Genomic DNA, 21,517 nt, shown 5'->3' with positions numbered 1-21,517 from the left:
GGACTGAGAAAGCCCAATGAGCATGATGATGTGTAGTGTACTTTATTAAAAAAAAGTAGAAAAATAGACTGACTTTTCGCTTATAATATATACACTCTATTAGTAGACCCTTCATATAGAAATTTTTTTTTTCACAATTCATCAATTTTTTTTTTTAATTTATTTAATAGTTAGTTGGATGTGGATGATTTTTCACTCAATTTTTCATTCCGGCTGGATTTGAATACCCTTAAAATCATAATTCAACAATATGTAACTCTTCTAATCTATACCCCCACACACACATATATATATATATATATATATAAATGTTCTTTTTACATTTTTAATTTATCTACTGGCCATTTCCTTACAATTTTTTTTTTTTTTCAAATAAACCATTAAATTTGTCCCACAAATCTAATAATTGATTTTTTTTTTTTTTTGTAAAAAGACAGCATGTAGACCAAAATGGGGACTTGGATCCTCTCCATTTCAATGAAATGGAGATAAACAAATTAGTTGTTTTTAGAGGGTAATTTTGTCGTTTTGGGGCTCTATGTTTCTCATTTGGACAAAAATGCTCTCTTTTCAACTAAATAGATCTCCTCCATTTCAAATGAGGATCTGGCTTACATGCCGTTAGTATGCTGTAATTTAAACAACAATCAAGATTGAATATCTTAAAATCTTTATTCATTTTCTCTCTCTTATTAAAAGTTTTTAAAAATAAGTCAACTTTAAAATTTAATCTTAACAGTTGCTTACACTGCAATATACATACTGTTATTAAAATAATAATATGTAAACCGAATCTTAAAATGAAATGAAAAGAATCCTTCTCCCCAAAATGGAAGGTAGCATATTTGTTCAACATACATATGTGATACGTAGTACTAGTGCAGTCTAGTTCGTGTTAGAGTACACGTGCGCCTTAAAACATTAAAAAAAGCAAAAAGAAAATCCCAGTTCGAGTCGTCCGGGAGAAAAAATAAAAATAAAAAGAAAAGCGGAGCAGACACACTCGGCCTCTCGCTCTCAACCCGGGACGAAGTGTAGGGTTTATTTCAGACTAAAACCCTAGCTCGACACCGTCTCTCGTTGCCGGCGATTCGCTCAAAAGGTAGTCTCTTTCTCTCGTATTCTTGTTGTTACCTCGTATCTGATCAGTGAAGGATTGGGACTTATTCTAGTTGAATTGATAATCATATGCTGGTATGATTGAGTTATAGCGTCGTTTTTTCTTTAAGCGGGAGGATTTATGGGATTTTTGTTTTCGGTGGAAGTTTTTCTTGGGGAAGTGTTGAATTATTGATCTGTGCAAAGAGTAACTTTTTCTTATTATTCCCTATGTGTTATTAGTTCAGGCCTGACTGTCTGAGGGAATGGCTGGTGTTCGGGAAATCACAGCGGTCGAATTCTTGCAGGTATGTTTTCATTACCACTCTGTAAATTTTGTGGGAAAAAATACCAAAGAATTGAGAATTTCTTGATGGGATGGGTACCAAAAATGTGAATTTTGTCCTATTCTATGTTCGCTACACATTTTCTTTGGTGTCTAATCAAGCAAGTGAAGTTGTAACGTTTCTTTCTTTTTGGTGCATATTGGTTGTCTTTCTGGGCTGTGGCCTAAGCTGGCAAATCTGATACAGATGTGTTTTTGGCTTGATTTATATTACAGGGTACAAGTAGGCAAAATCTGTTTTTGCGTAGAAATTTTCACAGTCAGAGAAGTCGTTTATTATGGGGTACACTGCGTCGACAAGTTTCAAGGCTGGGTATGTCCAATAGAGAAAGTGTCTCATTGAGATGTCATGTTCAAGCAAAGCCCAGGGCTATTGTTTCTGGTGTTGTGAGCAGTACAGTAGATGAGCAATCAAACTTGCTTGACAAGCCTGCTGAGGAAGTTATCCATTTTTACCGGCTGCCGCTGCTCCAGGAAGGTGCAACCGCTGAACTTTTGAAGTCTGTTCAAAGCAAAGTCTCGAATCAGATTGTCAGTTTGAGAACCGAACAGTGCTTCAATATTGGGCTTGATTCAGGGCTTTCGAGTGAAAAGATTCCTGTCCTTAAGTGGCTCCTTCAGGAGACTTATGAGCCCGAGCATTTGGGTACGGAGAGCTTTCTTGAGAAGAAGAAGCAGCAGGGGTTGAATTCGGTTATAGTTGAGGTCGGGCCTCGGCTATCTTTTACAACAGCTTGGTCTTCTAATGCTGTATCAATTTGCCGAGCATGTGGGTTGACAGAGGTGACCCGTATGGAACGGTCAAGGAGGTACTTGTTGTATAGTCAGGGTGCGTTGCAAGAGAATCAGATTAACGAGTTTGCTGCAATGGTTCATGATCGGATGACTGAGTGTGTTTATACTCAGAAGCTCGTGTCATTTGAGACCAATATGGTTCCTGAAGAAGTTCGTTATATACCTGTCATGGAGAAGGGCCGAAAAGCATTGGAGGAAATTAATCAGGAAATGGGCCTGGCATTTGATGAACAAGATCTACAGTATTACACCCGTCTCTTTCGGGAGGAAATCAAGCGGAATCCAACAAATGTGGAATTGTTTGACATGGCACAATCCAATAGTGAGCACAGCAGGCACTGGTTTTTTACTGCAAAGATGATTATTGATGGACAATCAATGAATAGGACTCTCATGCAGATTGTGAAGAGCACTTTGCAGGCAAACCCAAATAATTCTGTTATTGGATTCAAGGACAACTCCAGTGCTATAAAGGGCTTCCCTGTGAAGCAATTGCGACCTGTTAAGCCTGGTTCAACATGTCCGATAGAGACAGCTGCTCGTGACCTTGATATTCTGTTTACAGCTGAGACACATAATTTTCCATGTGCAGTGGCACCTTACCCTGGTGCAGAGACAGGTGCAGGAGGTCGCATAAGGGATACCCATGCGACTGGAAAGGGGTCTTTTGTGGTTGCTGCCACAGCTGGTTATTGTGTCGGGAATCTCAATATAGAGGGTTCTTATGCTCCATGGGAAGATCCCTCGTTCACATACCCGTCAAACTTGGCATCACCTTTGCAGATCCTGATAGATGCTAGTAATGGTGCATCTGACTATGGGAACAAATTTGGAGAACCCTTGATTCAGGGCTACACTAGAACTTTTGGAATGAGACTTCCAAGTGGGGAGAGGCGGGAATGGTTGAAGCCAATAATGTTTAGTGGAGGTATTGGGCAGATTGATCATACCCATATAGTTAAAGGAGAGCCTGACATTGGAATGTTGGTTGTAAAGATTGGTGGACCTGCATATCGTATTGGAATGGGAGGAGGGGCAGCATCGAGCATGGTTAGTGGCCAGAATGATGCAGAGCTTGATTTCAATGCTGTGCAGCGTGGAGATGCTGAGATGGCGCAAAAATTGTACCGCGTGGTTCGTTCCTGCATTGAAATGGGGGAGAATAACCCGATTATCAGCATTCATGACCAGGGGGCTGGTGGGAACTGTAATGTAGTTAAGGAAATTATATACCCGAAGGGTGCTGAGATTGATATCAGGGCAATTGTAGTTGGTGACCACACGATGTCTGTTTTAGAGATTTGGGGTGCAGAATATCAGGAGCAAGATGCAATCTTGGTGAAACCCGAAAGCCACAACCTGTTAAAATCAATCTGTGATAGAGAAAGGGTTTCAATGGCTGTTATTGGAACAATAAACGGTGAGGGACGTATTGTTTTAGTTGATAGCTTAGCTATTGAAAAATGCGGTTCAAGCGGAGCCCTTCCTCCTCCTGCTGTGGATCTTGAGCTCGAGAAAGTACTCGGTGACATGCCTCAGAAATCCTTTGAGTTCCGCCGTGTGGTTCATGCACGAGAGCCCCTTGATATTGCTCCTGGGATCACAGTGATGGATTCTTTGAAGAGGGTACTGAGACTACCATCTGTCTGTTCAAAACGTTTCTTGACAACTAAAGTGGATAGATGTGTAACTGGTCTTGTGGCACAGCAGCAAACTGTTGGTCCCTTGCAAATTACTCTTTCTGATGTTGCAGTCATTGCTCAGACTTATACTGATTTGACTGGAGGTGCATGTGCCATTGGGGAGCAACCAGTTAAAGGTCTGCTGGATCCAAAAGCAATGGCAAGGTTGGCTGTTGGAGAAGCACTCACAAATCTTGTTTGGGCGAAGGTCACTTCTCTTTCTGATGTTAAAGCAAGTGGAAATTGGATGTATGCTGCCAAGCTTGACGGGGAAGGAGCAGCCATGTATGATGCCGCTACGGCCCTTTCAGAAGCTATGATTGAACTTGGTATTGCTATTGATGGGGGTAAGGACAGTCTTTCCATGGCAGCACATGCTGCAGGTGAGGTGGTAAAAGCTCCCGGGAATCTTGTGATCAGTGTCTATGTCACTTGTCCTGACATAACTAAAACTGTAACCCCGGATTTGAAGCTAGGAGATGATGGTGTTCTGTTACACATTGATTTGGCAAAGGGAAAGCGGCGGCTAGGTGGATCTGCTCTTGCTCAGGTTTTTGACCAAGTTGGGGATGAATGTCCTGATCTCGAGGATGTTCCTTACCTTAAAAGAGCTTTTGAGGGCATTCAGGACCTTATTGCAGATGAATTGATCTCTGCCGGTCATGACATCAGTGATGGGGGTATATTGGTTTGTGCCTTGGAGATGGCATTTGCTGGAAATTATGGTATCATTTTGGACTTGACTTCGAATGGGAAGAGCCTCTTACAAACACTTTTTGCAGAAGAACTTGGTCTGATTCTTGAGGTAAGCAAGAAGAACTTGGACTCTGTAATAGGAAAGCTTAGCAGTTTTGGTGTTTCTTCTGAGATCATTGGAAAAATAACTACCACTTCCTCAATAGAGCTAAAGATTGATGGTGTAACTCATTTGAATGAGAAAACTTCTCTGCTTAGGGACATGTGGGAGGATACCAGTTTTCAGCTGGAAAAGTTCCAAAGATTGCCCTCTTGTGTAGAATTAGAGAAAGAAGGAATGAAATTTAGGCATGAACCTTCATGGGAATTGTCCTTCTCTCCTAGCTTCACAGACACGAAATATATGAATGCAACTTCAAAACCAAGAGTAGCTGTGATCCGAGAAGAAGGCAGCAATGGAGACAGAGAAATGTCTGCAGCGTTTTATGCTGCTGGTTTTGAACCATGGGATGTTACAATGTCTGACCTGCTTAAAGGAACCATTTCGCTGCAGGAGTTCCGTGGAATTGTGTTTGTTGGAGGTTTTAGCTATGCTGATGTGCTTGATTCTGCAAAAGGTTGGTCTGCTTCAATACGATTCAATCAGCCCCTCCTAAATCAATTTCAGGAGTTTTACAAGCGGCTAGATACCTTCAGTCTTGGCATTTGCAATGGGTGTCAACTCATGGCTTTGTTGGGGTGGGTCCCAGGTCCTCAGGTTGGTGGTGTGCTTGGTGCTGGTGGGGATTCATCACAGCCAAGGTTCATTCACAATGAATCAGGACGTTTTGAATGTCGCTTCACAAGTGTGTCAATAAAGGACTCACCTGCTATAATGTTCAAAGGAATGGAGGGTAGTACATTGGGTGTTTGGGCTGCTCATGGTGAGGGAAGAGCATTCTTCCCTGATGATGGCGTTTTGGATCATGTGCTTCACAAAGACTTGGCCCCACTAAGATATTGTGATGATGATGGGAGTGTGACGGAAACTTACCCTTTCAATTTGAATGGCTCTCCTTTTGGGGTTGCAGCGATTTGTTCTCCAGATGGGAGGCATCTTGCCATGATGCCTCATCCGGAGCGTTGCTTCTTGATGTGGCAGTTTCCCTGGTACCCGAAGCAATGGAATGTGGACAAAAAAGGTCCTAGTCCATGGTTGAGAATGTTCCAGAATGCTAGAGAGTGGTGCTCTTGAGATGGTTAGTTTCCTACTGTTGTTTTTAATGATTGTTTTCTGCTTTAAATGCTTACTAATACTGTGCTTCTATGTTGTTGATCTACAACAGTGTGTTCAATAGCAGGAGGCATGGCTTTTTGAAGGTCCCAGGATGCTTCAAATCTTTTTGTCTTATGAAAGTTTTAGAGATGACCAAGGTGTTAAATTTCTTCTTTTAGTTTTGTTTGTCGACTACATAAGGTCAATCGGATGGTCATTGAGGTTTTCATGATTGCAATGTTACTTAAAGTACATTTTGATCTCTCTTTCTATTTGTATGGTAACACAGTATGCATGACTTGTGGAGAATTCCAAAACCATGCCTTTCGATTTTCATTACTATGTTAATTACAGTGGATAACTATGATTAGCCGGGTAAAGTGATAATGGGCTTTCATCTGACCTCCTATGGACGTACAATTTTGTTAAGTGAAGTAATTAGTGAGACTGATCTCGCAAATTTAATGCTTCTAGGGATAATATATGGTTGTTTTTTCTTTTTATTACCTGCATTGTTCTGATCCAGCTAGCAAAAAATGCTTTCTTTGTAAAGGAATAGGTACACAAATAGGCCAATAAAGTATAGTTTTCAAGTGACCTTTTCAGGACTGACACATTTAGGAAACTAATGTCCGTATAGTTGGCAATCTCATGTTTTTTCTAGGTCTGTTTACCTCTAAGCAAATCAATTTAGTGTTCTTTCAAGGTGTAACTCATGTATGCACTCATTTTATGTATACTGTCTATTTGACATGTTTTGGTTTACCTTAATATTTTTCTGAGTACTCGTGTGGGACGCTGATGCAAGCATTGATCCAAAATCATTATACCTGTACATCTGCAATCAAAATGCCTCTGACATGACACTGTATGAGATATGGTACAAAAATAGAGTAAAAGTTTCTAGACGACTCTGATGTGAAGGCATGAGGTCAAATATATAGAAGGATGTTTATTAAGGGTATAAACTAGAATAATCTATGCCTACACCTCAAAAACCGGCTTAAATTTCAAAATCAGGCCTAGTACAAAACTTGTTACCATACGAAGCTGAAAGGAGTCAAACACAAGCTTTCTGTTCTTTTGAAAGCAATTAGTAAAATTTACAGCTTGGACTCCCCCAGTTTTAAGCATTGGTACTGTTGTAGTGTGAAGTTCTATTCTTCTATTTCCTCAAGGAGGCTCTATTCCCTCAAGGAGGCTCTCTTAGAGATTTTGGCGGGAGACATCCAATAAGTCTTGGTTTTCCCATCCGTATAAAGGATGGAGTGGTATATCCATCTGGCTATCATAGGCCTGTTTGAGAGTTATACTTTCTGCGTGGAAAAGTAGTGCAGCTTGTTGTTTCGATACTACATACACTCCCAAGTATACACTTCCTGATGTGGCAGTGAAAATTACCATTGAATTTTGAATGGATCACCTCTAGATCTTGATTTTCACTGCTATGTCAAGGAATGTGAGTGCATGTAGCATTTCTCTTTTGATAAAATTATGTATATCACATCATGTTGCTATGAGAATTGTAATCCATTGCATGGGTTGGTAGATGCTTGAGAAATTCCGCCACTAGCAACACCAACTACGAAATTAGCCATTTGGCTCCCAAGGATTTCTATCTCCTCTTGTAAGTGCGCAACCTGCGAGGCCAGGCAAACAGTGTATCGCTTTGGTTAACTAATTATTCAAGCTTTAGTGTGATTTTACAGGCTTTGGAGAAAACTCGAAGTAACAGCATGGCAACCTGTTGGAGTGCAAAGATATCAGCAACACAACCGTATATAGGGTCCCGCACCTGAGTCAGTTCTTTGTAAGAATGGTGGTCGCAGCGTCACTTCAGTTGTGTACTGGTAAGTGTAATTGTAACTTGGAAACGTTACTTGCACTGAACGCCTTGTGCACTGCTGCAAAGTGAGTTGCAGCTTGGTCATAACAGAAGTATGGAGCAAATATGCATTCACTGGTGCACTTTCTCAGGAATTTGCACGTTCCACATGAAGAGCCAGTACCAGTCAGACCTAAGCTTCTTTTTTTCTTTTTTATTTTATTTTTTATTTTTATTGAAATACAAAACTCTCCATGAACGTTTTAATTATTCTGTTCAATATCTAATAAGTGGCAATGTCTCTAGCCTTTCTGCCCATGTACTCTCTGTTTTTATTTAAGTTTTATCCTTGCTCATAGAAAGGAGAAAAAACCTGGTGGTATTTCCCGATGCCACAGCCTTAACATGGCTGTAGAAGAAATTATCTAACAATGGTTTTGGGGAGGAGAAATTATTCTCTGGTTGCTGAATGTTTTGTTGAAAATTAGTGCAGCAGCACAGTTTTTTGCTTTTCTTGTGATAAGTTGTGTCATTGTCCTTCTACACTTGGTTGATTCAAATTGTTTATCTGATATGATACAAGTGCTTATGGAACTTCAGAAGAGTCTATCAGCCATCTCATAGCACACTTTCAGTAGGTTCTTTTCGTTCATATATTATGGTACACTACTGGTGGTGTTGGTGCAAATGCACAGGCCACGTGTGTTGCTTATGAGACCAAAATGTGCGCATTAAGATTATTAAGTTATTTTACTATTTTTAACATATTTTGTTGGGCTTGTAATATTCGTAGTGTAAAATTGTAAATATTCCATTTCGTATGAAAACTTTTGTATTCTTTTTTACAATTTGTAGTATGAATGTTTAGATTACTAATAATTGAATAATATACTTATGAATGTTTTGATTACAGATTTTATATATTTAAAAATTTAATTTAGGTATTATATTAAATTTAAAAAATTGAATAAGAATTTATATGTATCTGCAACGACAACGAAGTCGATGTCGTCGCTAATGTTGTTAAAATATTCGCGATGATGACATATTAGCAACCACTTGATGTGTATTAGCGATCAACTTTGTTGTCAATAATAGGAGAGCATTAATGACGATCATCCGTGATGACTAAAGTCGTTTATGCTCGCTAGCGACAACTTTTTGAGCTGCTGTTGTTAAAGTTTGAATTATGATTTGTTGTTAAGTGAAGGAATGAGGTCAAATGTATACAAGAGAAGGATATTTATTAAGGGTTTAAACTAGAATAAGCTATGCCTACACCTCAAAAACCAGCTTAAATTGCAAAATCAAGCCTAGTACAAAACTTGTTACCATCTGAAGGAAGCCGAAAGGAGTCATAACACAAGCTTTCTGTTCTTTCGAAACCATTCAGTACTTTCTCATGCAGAGACTGCAACTCCCTCAAGTTTTGGCATCGGTACTGTTGTACAACCATGGGTAACGTGTGAAGTTCTCTTCTTCTATTCCCTCAAGGATGCTCTCTAAGAGATTTTGGCCAGAGTCATCAAATAAGTTTTGGTTTTCCCATCCATACAGAGGATGGAGCGGTATATCCATCTGGGTATCAAAGGCTTGGTTGGGAGTTGCACTTTCTGTATGGGAAAGTAGTGCAGCTTGTTGATTTTGATAGTATTGTGTGTGTATCACATCATGTTGCGATGAGAATTGTAATCCATTAGATGGGTTGGTAGTTGCTTGAGAACTTCCACAACTAGCAACACCAACTGCGAAATTAGCCATTTGGCTCCCAAGGATTTCAATCTCCTCTTGTAAGTGGGCAACCTGCAAGGCCAGGTAAACAGTGTATCGCTTTGGTTAACTAATTTATTCAAACTTCAGTGTGATTTTACAGGTTTTTGGAGAAAAGTTGAAGTAACAGCATGGAAACCTGTTGTTGGAGTGCAAAGATATCAGCAAAACAACCATACACAGGGTCCCGCACCCGAGCTAGAGCTTCGTAAGAAATGGTGGCTGCAGCATCACTTCGGTTGTGTACTGGTAAGTGAAACAATAACTTGGAAACATTACTTGCACCGAACACCTTGTGCACTGCTGCAAAGTGGGTTGCAGCTTGTTCATAGCAGAAGTAAGGAGCAAACACGCATTCACTGGTGCACTTTCTCCTCAGGAACTTGCACGCTCCACATGAAGAGCCAATCCCAGTCATTGTCCTGAGCTTTCTTATCTGTGATAATTGGGTTTTCAGTAGTACAAACACTTGGACTGATTTGTTTAAGAAGTAGTTGAGATTTATTCTTTATAGCCGTGACTTACATGGGTTAGAAGTTTGTTTTGTTGTCCCCAAAGGACATTCTTACTTTTGGTTAAAAGTATATGTTCCTCTCAGGTCTCCTTTGTGGCCTACATGGTCATTCTTAAATTGGGTAACCTTTACTATTCTGGCCTTTAAGGGCTTTATTCAACTAAAAAAAAATTATGTGATGGCTGAATACCTAATCATTACTGTCATAAGTTGGGCCATGAAAGAGCAATAATTTTTTAAAAGTATGTTAACATAATACAGTCTCAAGCAAGTACAAATGCTGCCTCTCCCTTTTGGCAATTATTATGAATTAAAGTTCCTCATTCTTGAGTGAAAGGATGATGAGAAAACGATAAAGGGGATTTCACTTTAAAAAACTTATAAAATCGACAGCAACTAAGAAGCTTTTAGTTGTTAATAGCCTTGTTAAGTATGGCACACCAGATGATTCCTTGCATTTTCAGTGGTGTTTGTTCTTTGTGGTAGGAAAGTCTAAATAAGCTCAAAACAAAGAAACTTTTAAGGCAGTTTAGATCTATTCCCACTCATATTGCAGAAGAGGTTAATTAGGTAACCGCATCTTAGGCCTCTCTCTCTGTGGCTCCAGCAATGGTTGCAGCTTAACAAGTCCAGAAATTACATTAAAAAAATATCTTGTAGCATAGAATTTTTACTTTCAGTCAAAATCAGGATAGGGTTGGACAATTATGCTCAAAACATGGTCACTACGGATGGCGGCTATTTGTCTGGATGTTACTAATTCTCCATAAATATGCATATTTAAATCCTACACTAGTGTGTTCATTCTTCATTATTGGCATATTTTAATGGCATATTAGATCAGGTTTGGCTGTTGGCCACTTAATTTATGCATGGGTGGGTGGTGATTGACCCCCCCTTCCCCCCCTTTTGTCTTCCCAATAGAACAAAAGGCCTCAATCAGCATGCTTCCAATTCTATCAAGTCCAAGACAGAGGCTCCCGCACCGCACCTCTCATGCAACACATTTTTTTAAGTGCATAAACTTTTATGTATCTGTATGCTTCATGGCTCTAGAAGTAAAGCAAACTTCATGCATGGCTCTAGGAGTAAAGCGGAATTGGGCTAATGTGTGTGTGTGTGTGTGTATGTGTGAGAGAGAGAGAGAGAGAGAGAGAGAGAGAGAGAGAGTTGGGAGACAGCATGCCATTTCCAGTAATATGAGCTTAGCTTTCTGTCATTTCAGATGTACTGTAAAATATTTGTTTTTACCCGAAATTATATGCATGAGAAAGGGAATTTCGAGGGATGGTGGGAAGGTAGCTTTTGGGCTTTTGAGTTTAACGATGAAAGTGCCTTTCTTTATCATGAATCAATTATCACTTTGTTCCATCTGCAATTCTAGGCTTTGCCGACTCTAACAACGTTTTTCGTTTGTTCAGTCCCGTGAACCTAAATACCGTGGTTAATTTTAGACACACAAAATTCTACGGCCTAAACTTCATGGGTGTGAGCCCGTTCCCCCCCCTCAAATCATGATGTTCTTGCATAATTTGCAGAGGATTTGAACTGCTAAGAATGTGCTTTCAGTAGTTGTCTTGCCCTGTCATATATGTCTGTTTCGCTCTTCTTTGTCCAATTTGTATGGCATCTTAACGAGGCTTGTTTCTAGCCGAAAGAAAAGTATACTACTCGATCGTTTTCCGTAGGCTCACAGATGGGTGAAGATATTGTTTGGTTTGTGAGTAAAATCTCAAGTGTAATATGGGAGGCCTAATCAATGGAGTTAAGAGGACCCGTGGGCAGGAAAGGCCTACTTTGTAGAGCGCAACCTTTGGATCAATGAAGGAGTGGCACAGAAGGCATAGCGTGGGGACCCATGGGCAGGAAAGGCCTACTTTGTGGAGTGCAACCTTTGGATCAATGAAGGAGTGGCACAGAAGGCATAGCGTGGGGACCCATGGGCAGGAAAGGCCTACTTTGTAGAGCGCAACCTTTGGATCAATGAAGGAGTGGGCACAGAAGGCCTAGCGTGGGCTGGCACGACTGGAGACTCTGTGCCCAGTTTAGACAAATATGTGAGCCAATTGTGAGGGATTCAGATTCCTAGCAATTAACTGTCTGAATTGTCTGCATTGATGATAATTTGGGCAGTTAATTGTGAGAGGAGTCAAGTGAATCGAATCTTAATCTGATTGTAAGTTATGGGTTTCGAGCTGTACTTAGGGCCTATTTGAGATTGTGTTTGAGAGACTTAAAAGTGTTTTTAACACTAAAAAAAAGTCCGTTTGAAGAAAAAAATACTTGTTTGGTAAAAAAAATTAAAAGTGTTTTTAAGGGTGTAAAAAACTTTAAAATAGTCAAAACGCATTTTGAAACTTTTGTCAAAAAGCTCTTTTTGACTTAAAAGGCTCTATTTTTCAAACGCAATCCCAAATAAACTCTTAATAGATAGGAATATCCTAAAATTCATTAAATTTACTATATATATATATATATATATATATATATATATAAACAATCACATTTCTCTATTTTAGTCGCCTACTTTTTCAAATATATACATCAAGATCAGCATTTTAGCTTATCTACCTTCATTATTCCATTTAAATATTTATTTATTCTTTTTTCTAACAATCATATCACACTTCTGCCTTCTCCATATAGTTTAATGTTTTGTTTCTTTATTTGATAAGAGAACAATGCTCACTGAATTCGGTGAGCACTGCTCACGCTCACAAAATATTCACCACTTTGGTGAGCCTAATGGAGTGCCTTTTCTCTCCATTTTAGCGTTTTAGCTATTTTGGCTAGCCTACTATTAACTATGAATGCTCTTAAAGAAAGCCGCAAGGCATACCAACCTTGAGTAGCCTATGGTGTCGAGCCTGCTTGCTCAAAATAAGTGAGTCTTACGGTTTGCCTATCTTAAACTACTTGAATTTTTGTGAAATTCGGTCTGTCTAGTTTTTAAGAATCATAATTCATTCTAATTGTATATTGTCTAAAAGAAATTGGGGATAAACATTTTAAGATTGTATATCAAATGTTTAATTGAATGTATAAAAGAGATTTTTTTAACAATAATATAAGTAACCTTTTATTTCGTAATTCTATGTGACCCCCATGCTTTTTAAATTTGTGGACCGGAACTTTTAACTTCATAGCTGAATTTCATTAGCAATTGAATATTCCTAGATTAATTTCATATTCGGCAAGTTCTACATTAAGTTTTATGTTCACTAATTTCTTTTTTCTTTTTTTTTTTTTTTCTTTTTTTTTTTTTTCACTTATGCATTTATTTTCTTCTCAAAGGCCCAAATACTCATCTTTAATTAATGGATTACGCATTCACTTTGATTTATTTATTTATATATATACATCATTCTAACCAGAAGTTATTGGTGGAATTGCTTTTAGTAAATCATCTCAAAAATATATTTCAAAACAAAATAGTAACATGAATACTAGTGATGAGAACTGAAGGGTAGTTTTTTTTTAAAAAAATTGAATGAGGAAAGGGCTACGAGGAGGAAACTGAAGGGTAGTTGGTTGGCAAATAGCCTCACTATTTTCTGCAAAAACCATCCAACATTAATCCAACCAAAGTTTTTTGAATTTCTTAAGCATAATATGCTAGAGTAATTCTTTCCGGTTGGGTCGGTGAAAGACTCTTTTAATTCAGCCTATTAAACTAATATTTGTCCTAAAAACATTTAATTCTCACATTTATTTTTAATAAAAATAATAGAACATGAAATTCTCAAATACATTTTTTAAAAAAATGCATGTGAGAATTACGTGCTTTAAGAACAGATGTCAACATGGACAAAATATGACCCCTCCCCCCCTCTTCGGTTATAAATATTTTTAGTTAAAAATTTTCCTTATATATAAATTTCGACTTAAAAATTAGGACCGACCATTATTCAAGCTTTTTTAGCTCCTCTTGATAATCTTTTTTTTTTTTTTTTTTCAAGGAAAAAAGGAAGAAGACATTTTTATATTTTAGGAATTATATTATAAACCTTCCAAATCCGGGCATCCATTATGGGACCCATAACAGCCCATTTCAAAACAAAATGCACCTCAAATAATTGAAAGCAGAGTCATGAAAATCACAAACATATTATTCACCTCATCTATATTTCTCTTTTTCTTTTTAAAAAATACAACATTGAGAATAATGCCTTTTGTTTTTTTATGCGTGTGGTAATAAATTGGCCCAAATTTAAGTGGAGAAGAGAACAGCGGAAATGCTAGCCTCAGGGACCAATGAGGACTCAACGTCTAAGCACCCTCTGCTTGCCACGTGTAAGTCATCCAATCTTGATTGTGTGGCCGTTAAGAATTCAAAAACCAATCCTCTGGATATCAATTTCTGTACACTCAACAGAACTACTATAAGTCCTCACCAGTTCCCTCAATTCCTCTCCTCAGAAATCTCTCTCTCTCTCTCTCTCTCTCTCTCTCTCCATTGGCTGCCTGAGCACTGCACTCTGCAACTCCCCCACCAGCTCTCACTGCCGTAGGGTACCGGATTTCGATGGCTGCAGCCGTCCCCACCATTGGAGCCGTCAACCGAGCACCGGTTTGTGTCTTTCCCGCCATTTCAAGTCTTCACTCATTGCATATGATCTATGTCATCAAAAATTTCTCCTCCCTCATGATATATATATATATATAGAAGAAAAAGAAGGGTGTTTTTTTCTTTCTTTGTTTCTTTTTTTCTTCCTTCCTTTTTTGATAAAGATTGAGACACATTAAATTGTGTTGGTGCAGCTGAGCTTGAATAGCTCTGGCGGTGGAGCTTCAGTTCCAAGCTCAGCCTTCTTGGGAAGCAGCTTGAAGAAGGTGAGCTCAAGATTTAGCAACTCAAAGGCTTCCAATGGGAGCTTCAAGGTTGTTGCAGTGGTTGAAGAAGAAGGGAAGCATCAGACAGAGAAGGACAAATGGAAAGGCCTTGCTTTCGACGAATCCGATGACCAGCAAGACATCACCCGAGGAAAGGGTATGGTTGACTCACTCTTCCAGGCTCCCTCCGGAACTGGAACTCACTATGCTGTCATGAGTTCTTACGACTACATCAGCACTGGACTTCGCCAGTAAGAGTTTAAATCACCTCTTATTCCAAAACCTTAAACTAGTAAGAAGGGATCAATTTAATTTATATTCTAATACTATATACTATATATACATATACATATTTATACATGTATGCGAGTTCTTTCTTGATTCAGATAATGGTTGCATATATATAAAATTTTATTTGATCATGCTTTAGGTACAACTTGGACAACAACATGGATGGATTTTACATTGCACCTGCCTTCATGGACAAGCTTGTTGTTCACATCACCAAGAACTTCATGACCCTGCCTAACATCAAGGTACATGAAAATGGTTTTGACTTTGACCTTTAAGTTAAGTTAAATTACCAGAAAAGTGAACAATTTTTTAAAAAACTTTATTAATTACAGGTTCCTCTCATCCTTGGTATTTGGGGAGGTAAAGGACAGGGAAAATCTTTCCAGTGTGAGCTTGTGTTTGCCAAGATGGGAATCAAGTTAGTTATTTCATATTTCTTTTAACTTCTTTTAAGATATGATTTAGTTTCTTGCACTTTGATCTAATTAATTTGCAAATTAATGAAATTTCAGCCCCATCATGATGAGTGCTGGAGAATTGGAAAGTGGGAACGCAGGGGAGCCAGCGAAATTGATCAGGCAAAGGTACAGAGAGGCAGCTGATATAATCAGGAAGGGAAAAATGTGTGCCCTCTTCATAAACGATCTGGACGCAGGAGCTGGTAGGCTTGGTGGAACCACACAATACACAGTGAACAACCAGATGGTTAATGCCACTCTGATGAACATAGCTGATAACCCGACAAATGTCCAGCTCCCCGGCATGTACAACAAGGAAGACAACCCCCGTGTTCCCATCATAGTCACCGGTAACGACTTCTCAACATTGTATGCCCCTCTCATCCGTGATGGTCGTATGGAGAAGTTTTACTGGGCACCTACAAGGGACGACCGCGTTGGTGTCTGCAAAGGGATCTTCCGGAATGACAACGTTTCTCCTGATGACATTGTCAAACTTGTTGACACCTTCCCTGGCCAATCAATCGGTAACCTTCTTCCCACTACCAAGAAACTTTTCTTATCATATATATATATATATATATAAAACCGGTTTTTTAAAAAATTAAAAAATCGGTCATTAATTAGCATTATTAATTGCATTAATTATATTTCAATATAATCCACATGTCATTAATTGCGTTAACTACGTTATAATCCATGTATTCTTCTTGCTAAATTTTTTTTCTCTATATTATTCATTTTAAATCAGATATACTTATAGGAATAAAGATGTAATTTTTTATTTATTTAAAGACGTGAGATATATTTTTATGTCTTATAATGAAAAATAATGTGTTTAAATTTTAAAATTAAAGGTTATAAGCTAGTAATTCTTAATACTTTTAACAGTCTGTCACCAAAATGGTCATTTTGTTTGCTATGATTTTGCAGATTTCTTCGGTGCCCTGAGGGCCAGAGTTTATGATGATGAAGTGAGAAAGTGGATTTCTGGTGTTGGGGTAGATGGAATTGGGAAGAAACTTGTGAACTCAAAAGAAGGACCCCCAACATTCGAGCAGCCAACGATGACCCTGGAGAAGCTCCTGGAGTACGGAAACATGCTTGTCCAAGAGCAAGAGAATGTGAAGAGAGTCCAACTTGCTGACAAGTACTTGAGTGAGGCTGCTCTTGGAGATGCTAACCAGGATGCTATTAAGAGTGGAAGTTTCTACGGTTAGCTCCTTGATCCTAGAGGCCCTGATGGGAGGTTTGGATTCTTCTTTTCGCAAACTTATGGTATATCTACTCATGAGATAGCGTATTTAGCTGAAAACCACGTCTTATGAAGCAGATGTTACTCAGCTTAAAATAAGAATCCCTCATGAAATAAGAATGTACATAATTAAGAGCAAAAAGGAATTCTGCTAAGCTTTTGTCATCTTTTGGTGCAGGCCAAGCAGCCCAGCAAGTGAATTTTCCTGTTCCTGAAGGTTGTACTGATCGAAATGCAGCAAACTTTGATCCAACTGCTAGGAGTGATGATGGGAGCTGCCTTTATTCATTCTAGGTCTTTTTCTAGGTATTGGGTGAAATTTTCAAAGGATGTTAGATAAACATTAATTATGATGTTACTCTGTTTCAAATGGCTTCTTAGCCTCTAGTTTTGTGTTATAATGAATACGCTTTCAAAGGTGTATGCTTTCTTTCTTACCACCAGCTTTTTAGTGGCAAATGGCCAGCACAGTACACTTATACTAACAACAAAAATTGTAAATCCAACTGCGATTCATAAAAACTAAGATAATTCAAAATTTTAAATCACTACTTATCACAAAAGAATTATTTTATTAATATTTTCAAATTCAGCGTAGGTATAAACTCTTTTCAATAAGTGAAGCCCAATATATAAAATATTTAACCGAAATTGAGAGTAAACTATATGGAATGTGATCTTCATAAAAATCATTTCAAATAAAATGAATAAATATTTAAACAATATAAAGTCATATACACTACTAGATACACCAACTTTAAATAATAGAGATGATCATTGTCTCTTCATAACAGGTATAACTCTTACACGAGTTACATTTGTTTAAAAGATACAACCCTTGAAAGGGTCGTGCTTGTGTTTGTTCATGGTGAATAAACATCTCCCATGAGAAACCTATCACCATGAGAAGTTATGGTATGTGAGGGTGCAAACTATTATGATGTGATCATCCATCACATTCCTTCATCGCTCACTTGAACACACTATAATAGTAGTCGATAGGATTTCTAGTTAGACATGATTTACCTTGGTACTAAATTTTTTTCTCCAAATTAACCTTTCATTTATAAAACCTATAGATCGGTGCAAATCGTGACATAGCCCCACGTGTGCACACGCTTGTCACTTTATGTGACCACACCCTTTTTACCATAGGATCTCCCAATGATAGCATATTAGGGGTGGCCTCGTATCACAATATTTCAAATGAATGGAGTCAATTCACTATGATTGGGAATATAGTCAACACCCATACCACCATAGCGACTTTAAGCGAACACATAATCCATGTGTCAATATACGTTAATTTTTTTTATCAAGTACTTGTAAGGCTCAATTCATGGGTTTTCTTCAATATACCTTATTAGTGATTTTACATTATACAATAATAGATACTATAGAGTATCATCATGGTGCATACCCGTGGACCAATTATGTCCTCTAGGTACCATATTTGTATTTTATAACTATTTCACAATATTGATATGACAGTATTAATAAAATATTAAATTTTATTATTATTATTTTAGCAATGACTAATCTAATAGTGAGTTGAGACTGCTACATCAATATTGTAATATAGTGAGATAATTGTAAAATAAAAATATAATATGTATGACTCATTAAATTAGGCAAGAGCCTATGATTCTACCAAACTTGGGCTAATCAGGCCAGGCACCACATAAGCTTTTTGGGCCGGATCCAAGTACTTATATAAGTGACAATTCCAATTGATGATGGAACGGGCTGAGGCTAGTTTTAGAAAATTTGTGTTGCCCCACAAAAGCCTTCGTTAGCATCATGAATTGGTCAAGCTCAATGTGCATTTGTTTTTTGTTTTCTTTTTCTTTTTCAATAAACTTAACAACTTTGAATAAGTATTCCATGCAATTGGCGGTTAGAATTACACATATTTGCAGTAACTCTTGCAAAGAAATGGGCCACAACATAGACAGTTTAAGGTATAGGGCCCTTCTACCTCGAGTAGGTAAGCCCGCAACCCACCTCTCTAGAATAAGTTGGCCCCACAACTCATCTTTCCTTAAGACTAACCGAAAGCATCCAAGGAATTTGGATTCTAATAACTTCATGTAATGACAGAAAACATACTGACGGAGTGGAACTAAAATTTTAGGTGGGAAACAGAACGAAGTTCCTGCCTTGCACGCCGAAAGCTATGCATTGACAAACCTACGGCCATCGTAAAAGCCAAATCTATGAACAAATTATTGTGTTCATACGGAACCATAACCTTAAGAAGGTATTCTTTTAGGGACAACTTTATTCTAAGGGTTAATAACTTTTTTGGTATCTCAAAATTTTTTTTTTTTCTAAGTTTTAAAATATGACAAATCTAGTACCAAACCTATGGAAAAAGACGGAATCATTACCTTCGTTAGCTTCCGCCAGTCCCAACTAACGGACGTCCACATTATCACCAGTTATATCGCGACATGTGTCCACCATTAAAAAAAAAAAAAAAAAAAGTAAATCCGCTTCGTTTAGATAATTAAACAAAAAAGTAAAAAAAAAAAAAAATCGACGTTTCCCCCCTTTTTCCCATTCTTCCCGTTCGTCGTTGGCCTAGGCTTCATAAGAACCGTATTTTCCCCAAATTTTTGTTCTAGGGTTTCCATTTAGGTGGGTTGATTCTCAATTGCGATTTGGCTTACGATTAGAAGTATTATCGGCAACAGTTTGAGTGTTTGAGTTTGAGTTTGGGTGTGGACTGGTAGTTTGGGTTGGAGTTTGGAGGAGTATCGTGGCTGGATTGGGTCAATTTCGGGAAGGAAATAGACCTTGCGGCATGGTCGGACTTGATTTGAGCACATTGTCTTAGACCTTGTACATAGGAGGAGCAAAATGGGACGACCTCGGAGAAATCGGAGAGGTGAAGGTATGTACTTTTGCAAAAAAGTTAGAGAATAAAATAGGGGGTACTTTTGCTTTGCTGAATTAAATCTCCCACTAGTGGGATGTTTTTTTTAATACTATTGAACATATGGGTTTGAGACGTTGCAATCACTTTATGGCTGCCTATTTTTTTAGTTGTCCTTCTGTGTAGTATTTTTTGTCTGTTTCGAAGCCAAGTAGAAAGTTCTGACCTTTTTCACATTGGAAACTTTTTTTTTTTTGACATGTTGTACAAGAGGGGGAGAGGGATTCGAACTAATGATATCTGCTTCATTATGCTTGGTCCCAGCCGATTGAGCTACCTTTTAAGGACTTCACGTTGGAAACTTTATTATATGGTTGTCGTGTTGGTTGTCAGTGGGCTATTGAAGACTTTAATATATGCTTTTGAAGACTTCTTTATTGTTGCTGCTTTAATGTGGGATTATTTGGTGGGTGGGGTCCAATGTGCATGATAGATTGAGTTGGTACATAGGTCTGGAATGGAATCAATTGATTTGTTGATGCAGGATCACCACTTACAAGATCCATTGATTTCGTTATTCACTATCATGGTTCATTTTGTAGACCATGCATGGAGTATGTAGGGGGAAAGTGATGATTTTTCCTGATTTAAATATTTATGTGTTAGGCTACTCAGATATTACAAACATAGTGAAAGTGTACCTTGGTTATCAGTATGGAAATGTGTCTGCTCTCTATTACAAGGTTGATGATTATAAAGAAATTCGTGGACTTACAAGGAGAAATCATGTCCGACAGATGTTTAGGGTGTTTGATTGTAAGTCCAAAACCTTCCATGTGTTTGTAAATCATGGAGATACAAAAGTTAGTGAAAAAGAAGGTGGAGTTGTAGAAGAAGTTGGAGTTCTAGTTGGTAAAAAGGATGGAGTTGGGGAAGTTGAAGAAAAAACAAATATAGTCAATGTAGAAGATGGAGCTCGAGTTGACAAACATAGTTGGGCTATTATTGAGGTTCTAGATGGTTTTATAAATAGTTATCGACCAGTGGGGTATGGGGATGAGTTTGTGGATTATGAGGATAATCATGGATATGAAAAGGTGCTTATGAAGGAGATCAAAAAAGAAAAGGTTGAGCAAAATGTCAAAGAGATAGAAAAACAAATGAAGTAGCAAAAGAAGGTTGCGCAAACTTCTTCCAGGGAGAAGAAAAAGGGGAAGATGCAGTCCACGGCCAGGCAATCCATTGCCAGGCAGTCCATTGCCAGGCAGTCAACTGCCAGGCAGTCCACATTCAGGCAATCCACACGCAGGCAGCCTTCATGTCATGGATATAACGAAGATGACCAGGATGAAGATGAAGAAGATGACTAGGATGAAGTAGATATTCAACCTCTTCCATTAACTGATTTTCAAGATATTGATGGAAGGGAGGATGACATTTATGTCCATCCCAAAAATGAAGAAGTTCTACAGGTTGCAATGAAGTGGTTGAACCATTGGGTGAAGCATCATCATCAGCTCTTAAGGAGGTTGACACTGGAAATGGCAAACTCAAACAGCCGAATGAAGAGGGTGTAGAAAGTCTTGAACTACTCAGCCTAGAAAGTGAAGATGATGATGAGGATGTTGAAGGTACAACCGAAAGAAAAAAGAAAAATGAGAAAGTATCTGGAATGGTATGAACTGTATGATCTGAAAGAGAAGGTTGAAATAAATGTGGGACAGTTATTTGCAAACCAATCTGAGTTTAAAGAGGCACTACAGTTGTATGCAGCACAAAATTACTTCGATTACACATACATGCATAACGAGAAAAAGC

At 38.2% G+C, this 21,517-nt stretch overlaps 3 protein-coding genes across 4 annotated transcripts; 2 read left to right on the top strand and 1 right to left on the bottom strand.

Annotated features, from left to right (window-relative positions):
* The first annotated feature begins 965 nt into the window (after positions 1 to 965).
* Positions 966 to 6,208, top strand: LOC132188561 (probable phosphoribosylformylglycinamidine synthase, chloroplastic/mitochondrial). Its single transcript, XM_059603055.1, has 4 exons — positions 966 to 1,102; positions 1,342 to 1,406; positions 1,661 to 5,855; positions 5,943 to 6,208. The coding sequence occupies exons 2-3, from the start codon at positions 1,365 to 1,367 to the stop codon at positions 5,849 to 5,851; spliced, it is 4,233 nt and encodes a 1,410-aa protein (XP_059459038.1). The 5' UTR covers positions 966 to 1,102; positions 1,342 to 1,364; the 3' UTR covers positions 5,852 to 5,855; positions 5,943 to 6,208.
* Positions 6,209 to 8,628: 2,420 nt separating this feature from the next.
* On the bottom strand, positions 8,629 to 9,885 carry LOC132188563 (LOB domain-containing protein 33-like). Its single transcript, XM_059603056.1, has 2 exons — positions 9,607 to 9,885; positions 8,629 to 9,500 (listed from the first exon to the last, which is right to left on the bottom strand). The coding sequence occupies exons 1-2, from the start codon at positions 9,883 to 9,885 to the stop codon at positions 9,120 to 9,122; spliced, it is 660 nt and encodes a 219-aa protein (XP_059459039.1). The 3' UTR covers positions 8,629 to 9,119.
* Positions 9,886 to 14,402: 4,517 nt separating this feature from the next.
* On the top strand, positions 14,403 to 17,258 carry LOC132187759 (ribulose bisphosphate carboxylase/oxygenase activase, chloroplastic). 2 transcript variants are annotated; one of them, XM_059602180.1, is made up of 7 exons: positions 14,403 to 14,551; positions 14,743 to 15,065; positions 15,245 to 15,350; positions 15,441 to 15,526; positions 15,621 to 16,093; positions 16,500 to 16,781; positions 17,000 to 17,258. In XM_059602180.1, exons 1-7 carry the CDS (start codon positions 14,507 to 14,509, stop codon positions 17,113 to 17,115), a joined length of 1,431 nt encoding a protein of 476 aa, XP_059458163.1. In that variant the 5' UTR covers positions 14,403 to 14,506; the 3' UTR covers positions 17,116 to 17,258. The 2 variants fall into 2 exon arrangements, with proteins under 2 accessions (XP_059458163.1, XP_059458164.1); XM_059602181.1 differs by having other exon boundaries at positions 14,404 to 14,551; positions 16,500 to 16,815; positions 17,000 to 17,090.
* Positions 17,259 to 21,517: the final 4,259 nt, after the last annotated feature.

The sequence above is a fragment of the Corylus avellana genome, chromosome ca7 (assembly GCF_901000735.1).
Source record: "Corylus avellana chromosome ca7, CavTom2PMs-1.0".
Taxonomy (NCBI): domain Eukaryota; kingdom Viridiplantae; phylum Streptophyta; class Magnoliopsida; order Fagales; family Betulaceae; genus Corylus; species Corylus avellana.
The sequence above is the reverse complement of the archived record's forward strand: the minus strand, read 5'-3'. Positions and strand labels throughout refer to the sequence as shown.

What these genes read in the sequence shown, in the direction of transcription:
- LOC132188563 (XM_059603056.1), bottom strand. Translation starts at nt 9,885, where the DNA reads ATGACTGGGATTGGCTCTTCATGTGGAGCGTGCAAGTTCCTGAGGAGA. An exon ending in TCTTTGCACTCCAACAACAG is followed by an intron (nt 9,501 to 9,606) that starts GTTTCCATGCTG and finishes CTGGCCTTGCAG; the next exon opens with GTTGCCCACTTACAAGAGGA.
- LOC132188561 (XM_059603055.1), top strand. Translation starts at nt 1,365, where the DNA reads ATGGCTGGTGTTCGGGAAATCACAGCGGTCGAATTCTTGCAG. An exon ending in CAGCGGTCGAATTCTTGCAG is followed by an intron (nt 1,407 to 1,660) that starts GTATGTTTTCAT and finishes TTTATATTACAG; the next exon opens with GGTACAAGTAGGCAAAATCT.
- LOC132187759 (XM_059602180.1), top strand. Translation starts at nt 14,507, where the DNA reads ATGGCTGCAGCCGTCCCCACCATTGGAGCCGTCAACCGAGCACCG. An exon ending in GAGCCGTCAACCGAGCACCG is followed by an intron (nt 14,552 to 14,742) that starts GTTTGTGTCTTT and finishes GTGTTGGTGCAG; the next exon opens with CTGAGCTTGAATAGCTCTGG. An exon ending in CTTCCCTGGCCAATCAATCG is followed by an intron (nt 16,094 to 16,499) that starts GTAACCTTCTTC and finishes ATGATTTTGCAG; the next exon opens with ATTTCTTCGGTGCCCTGAGG.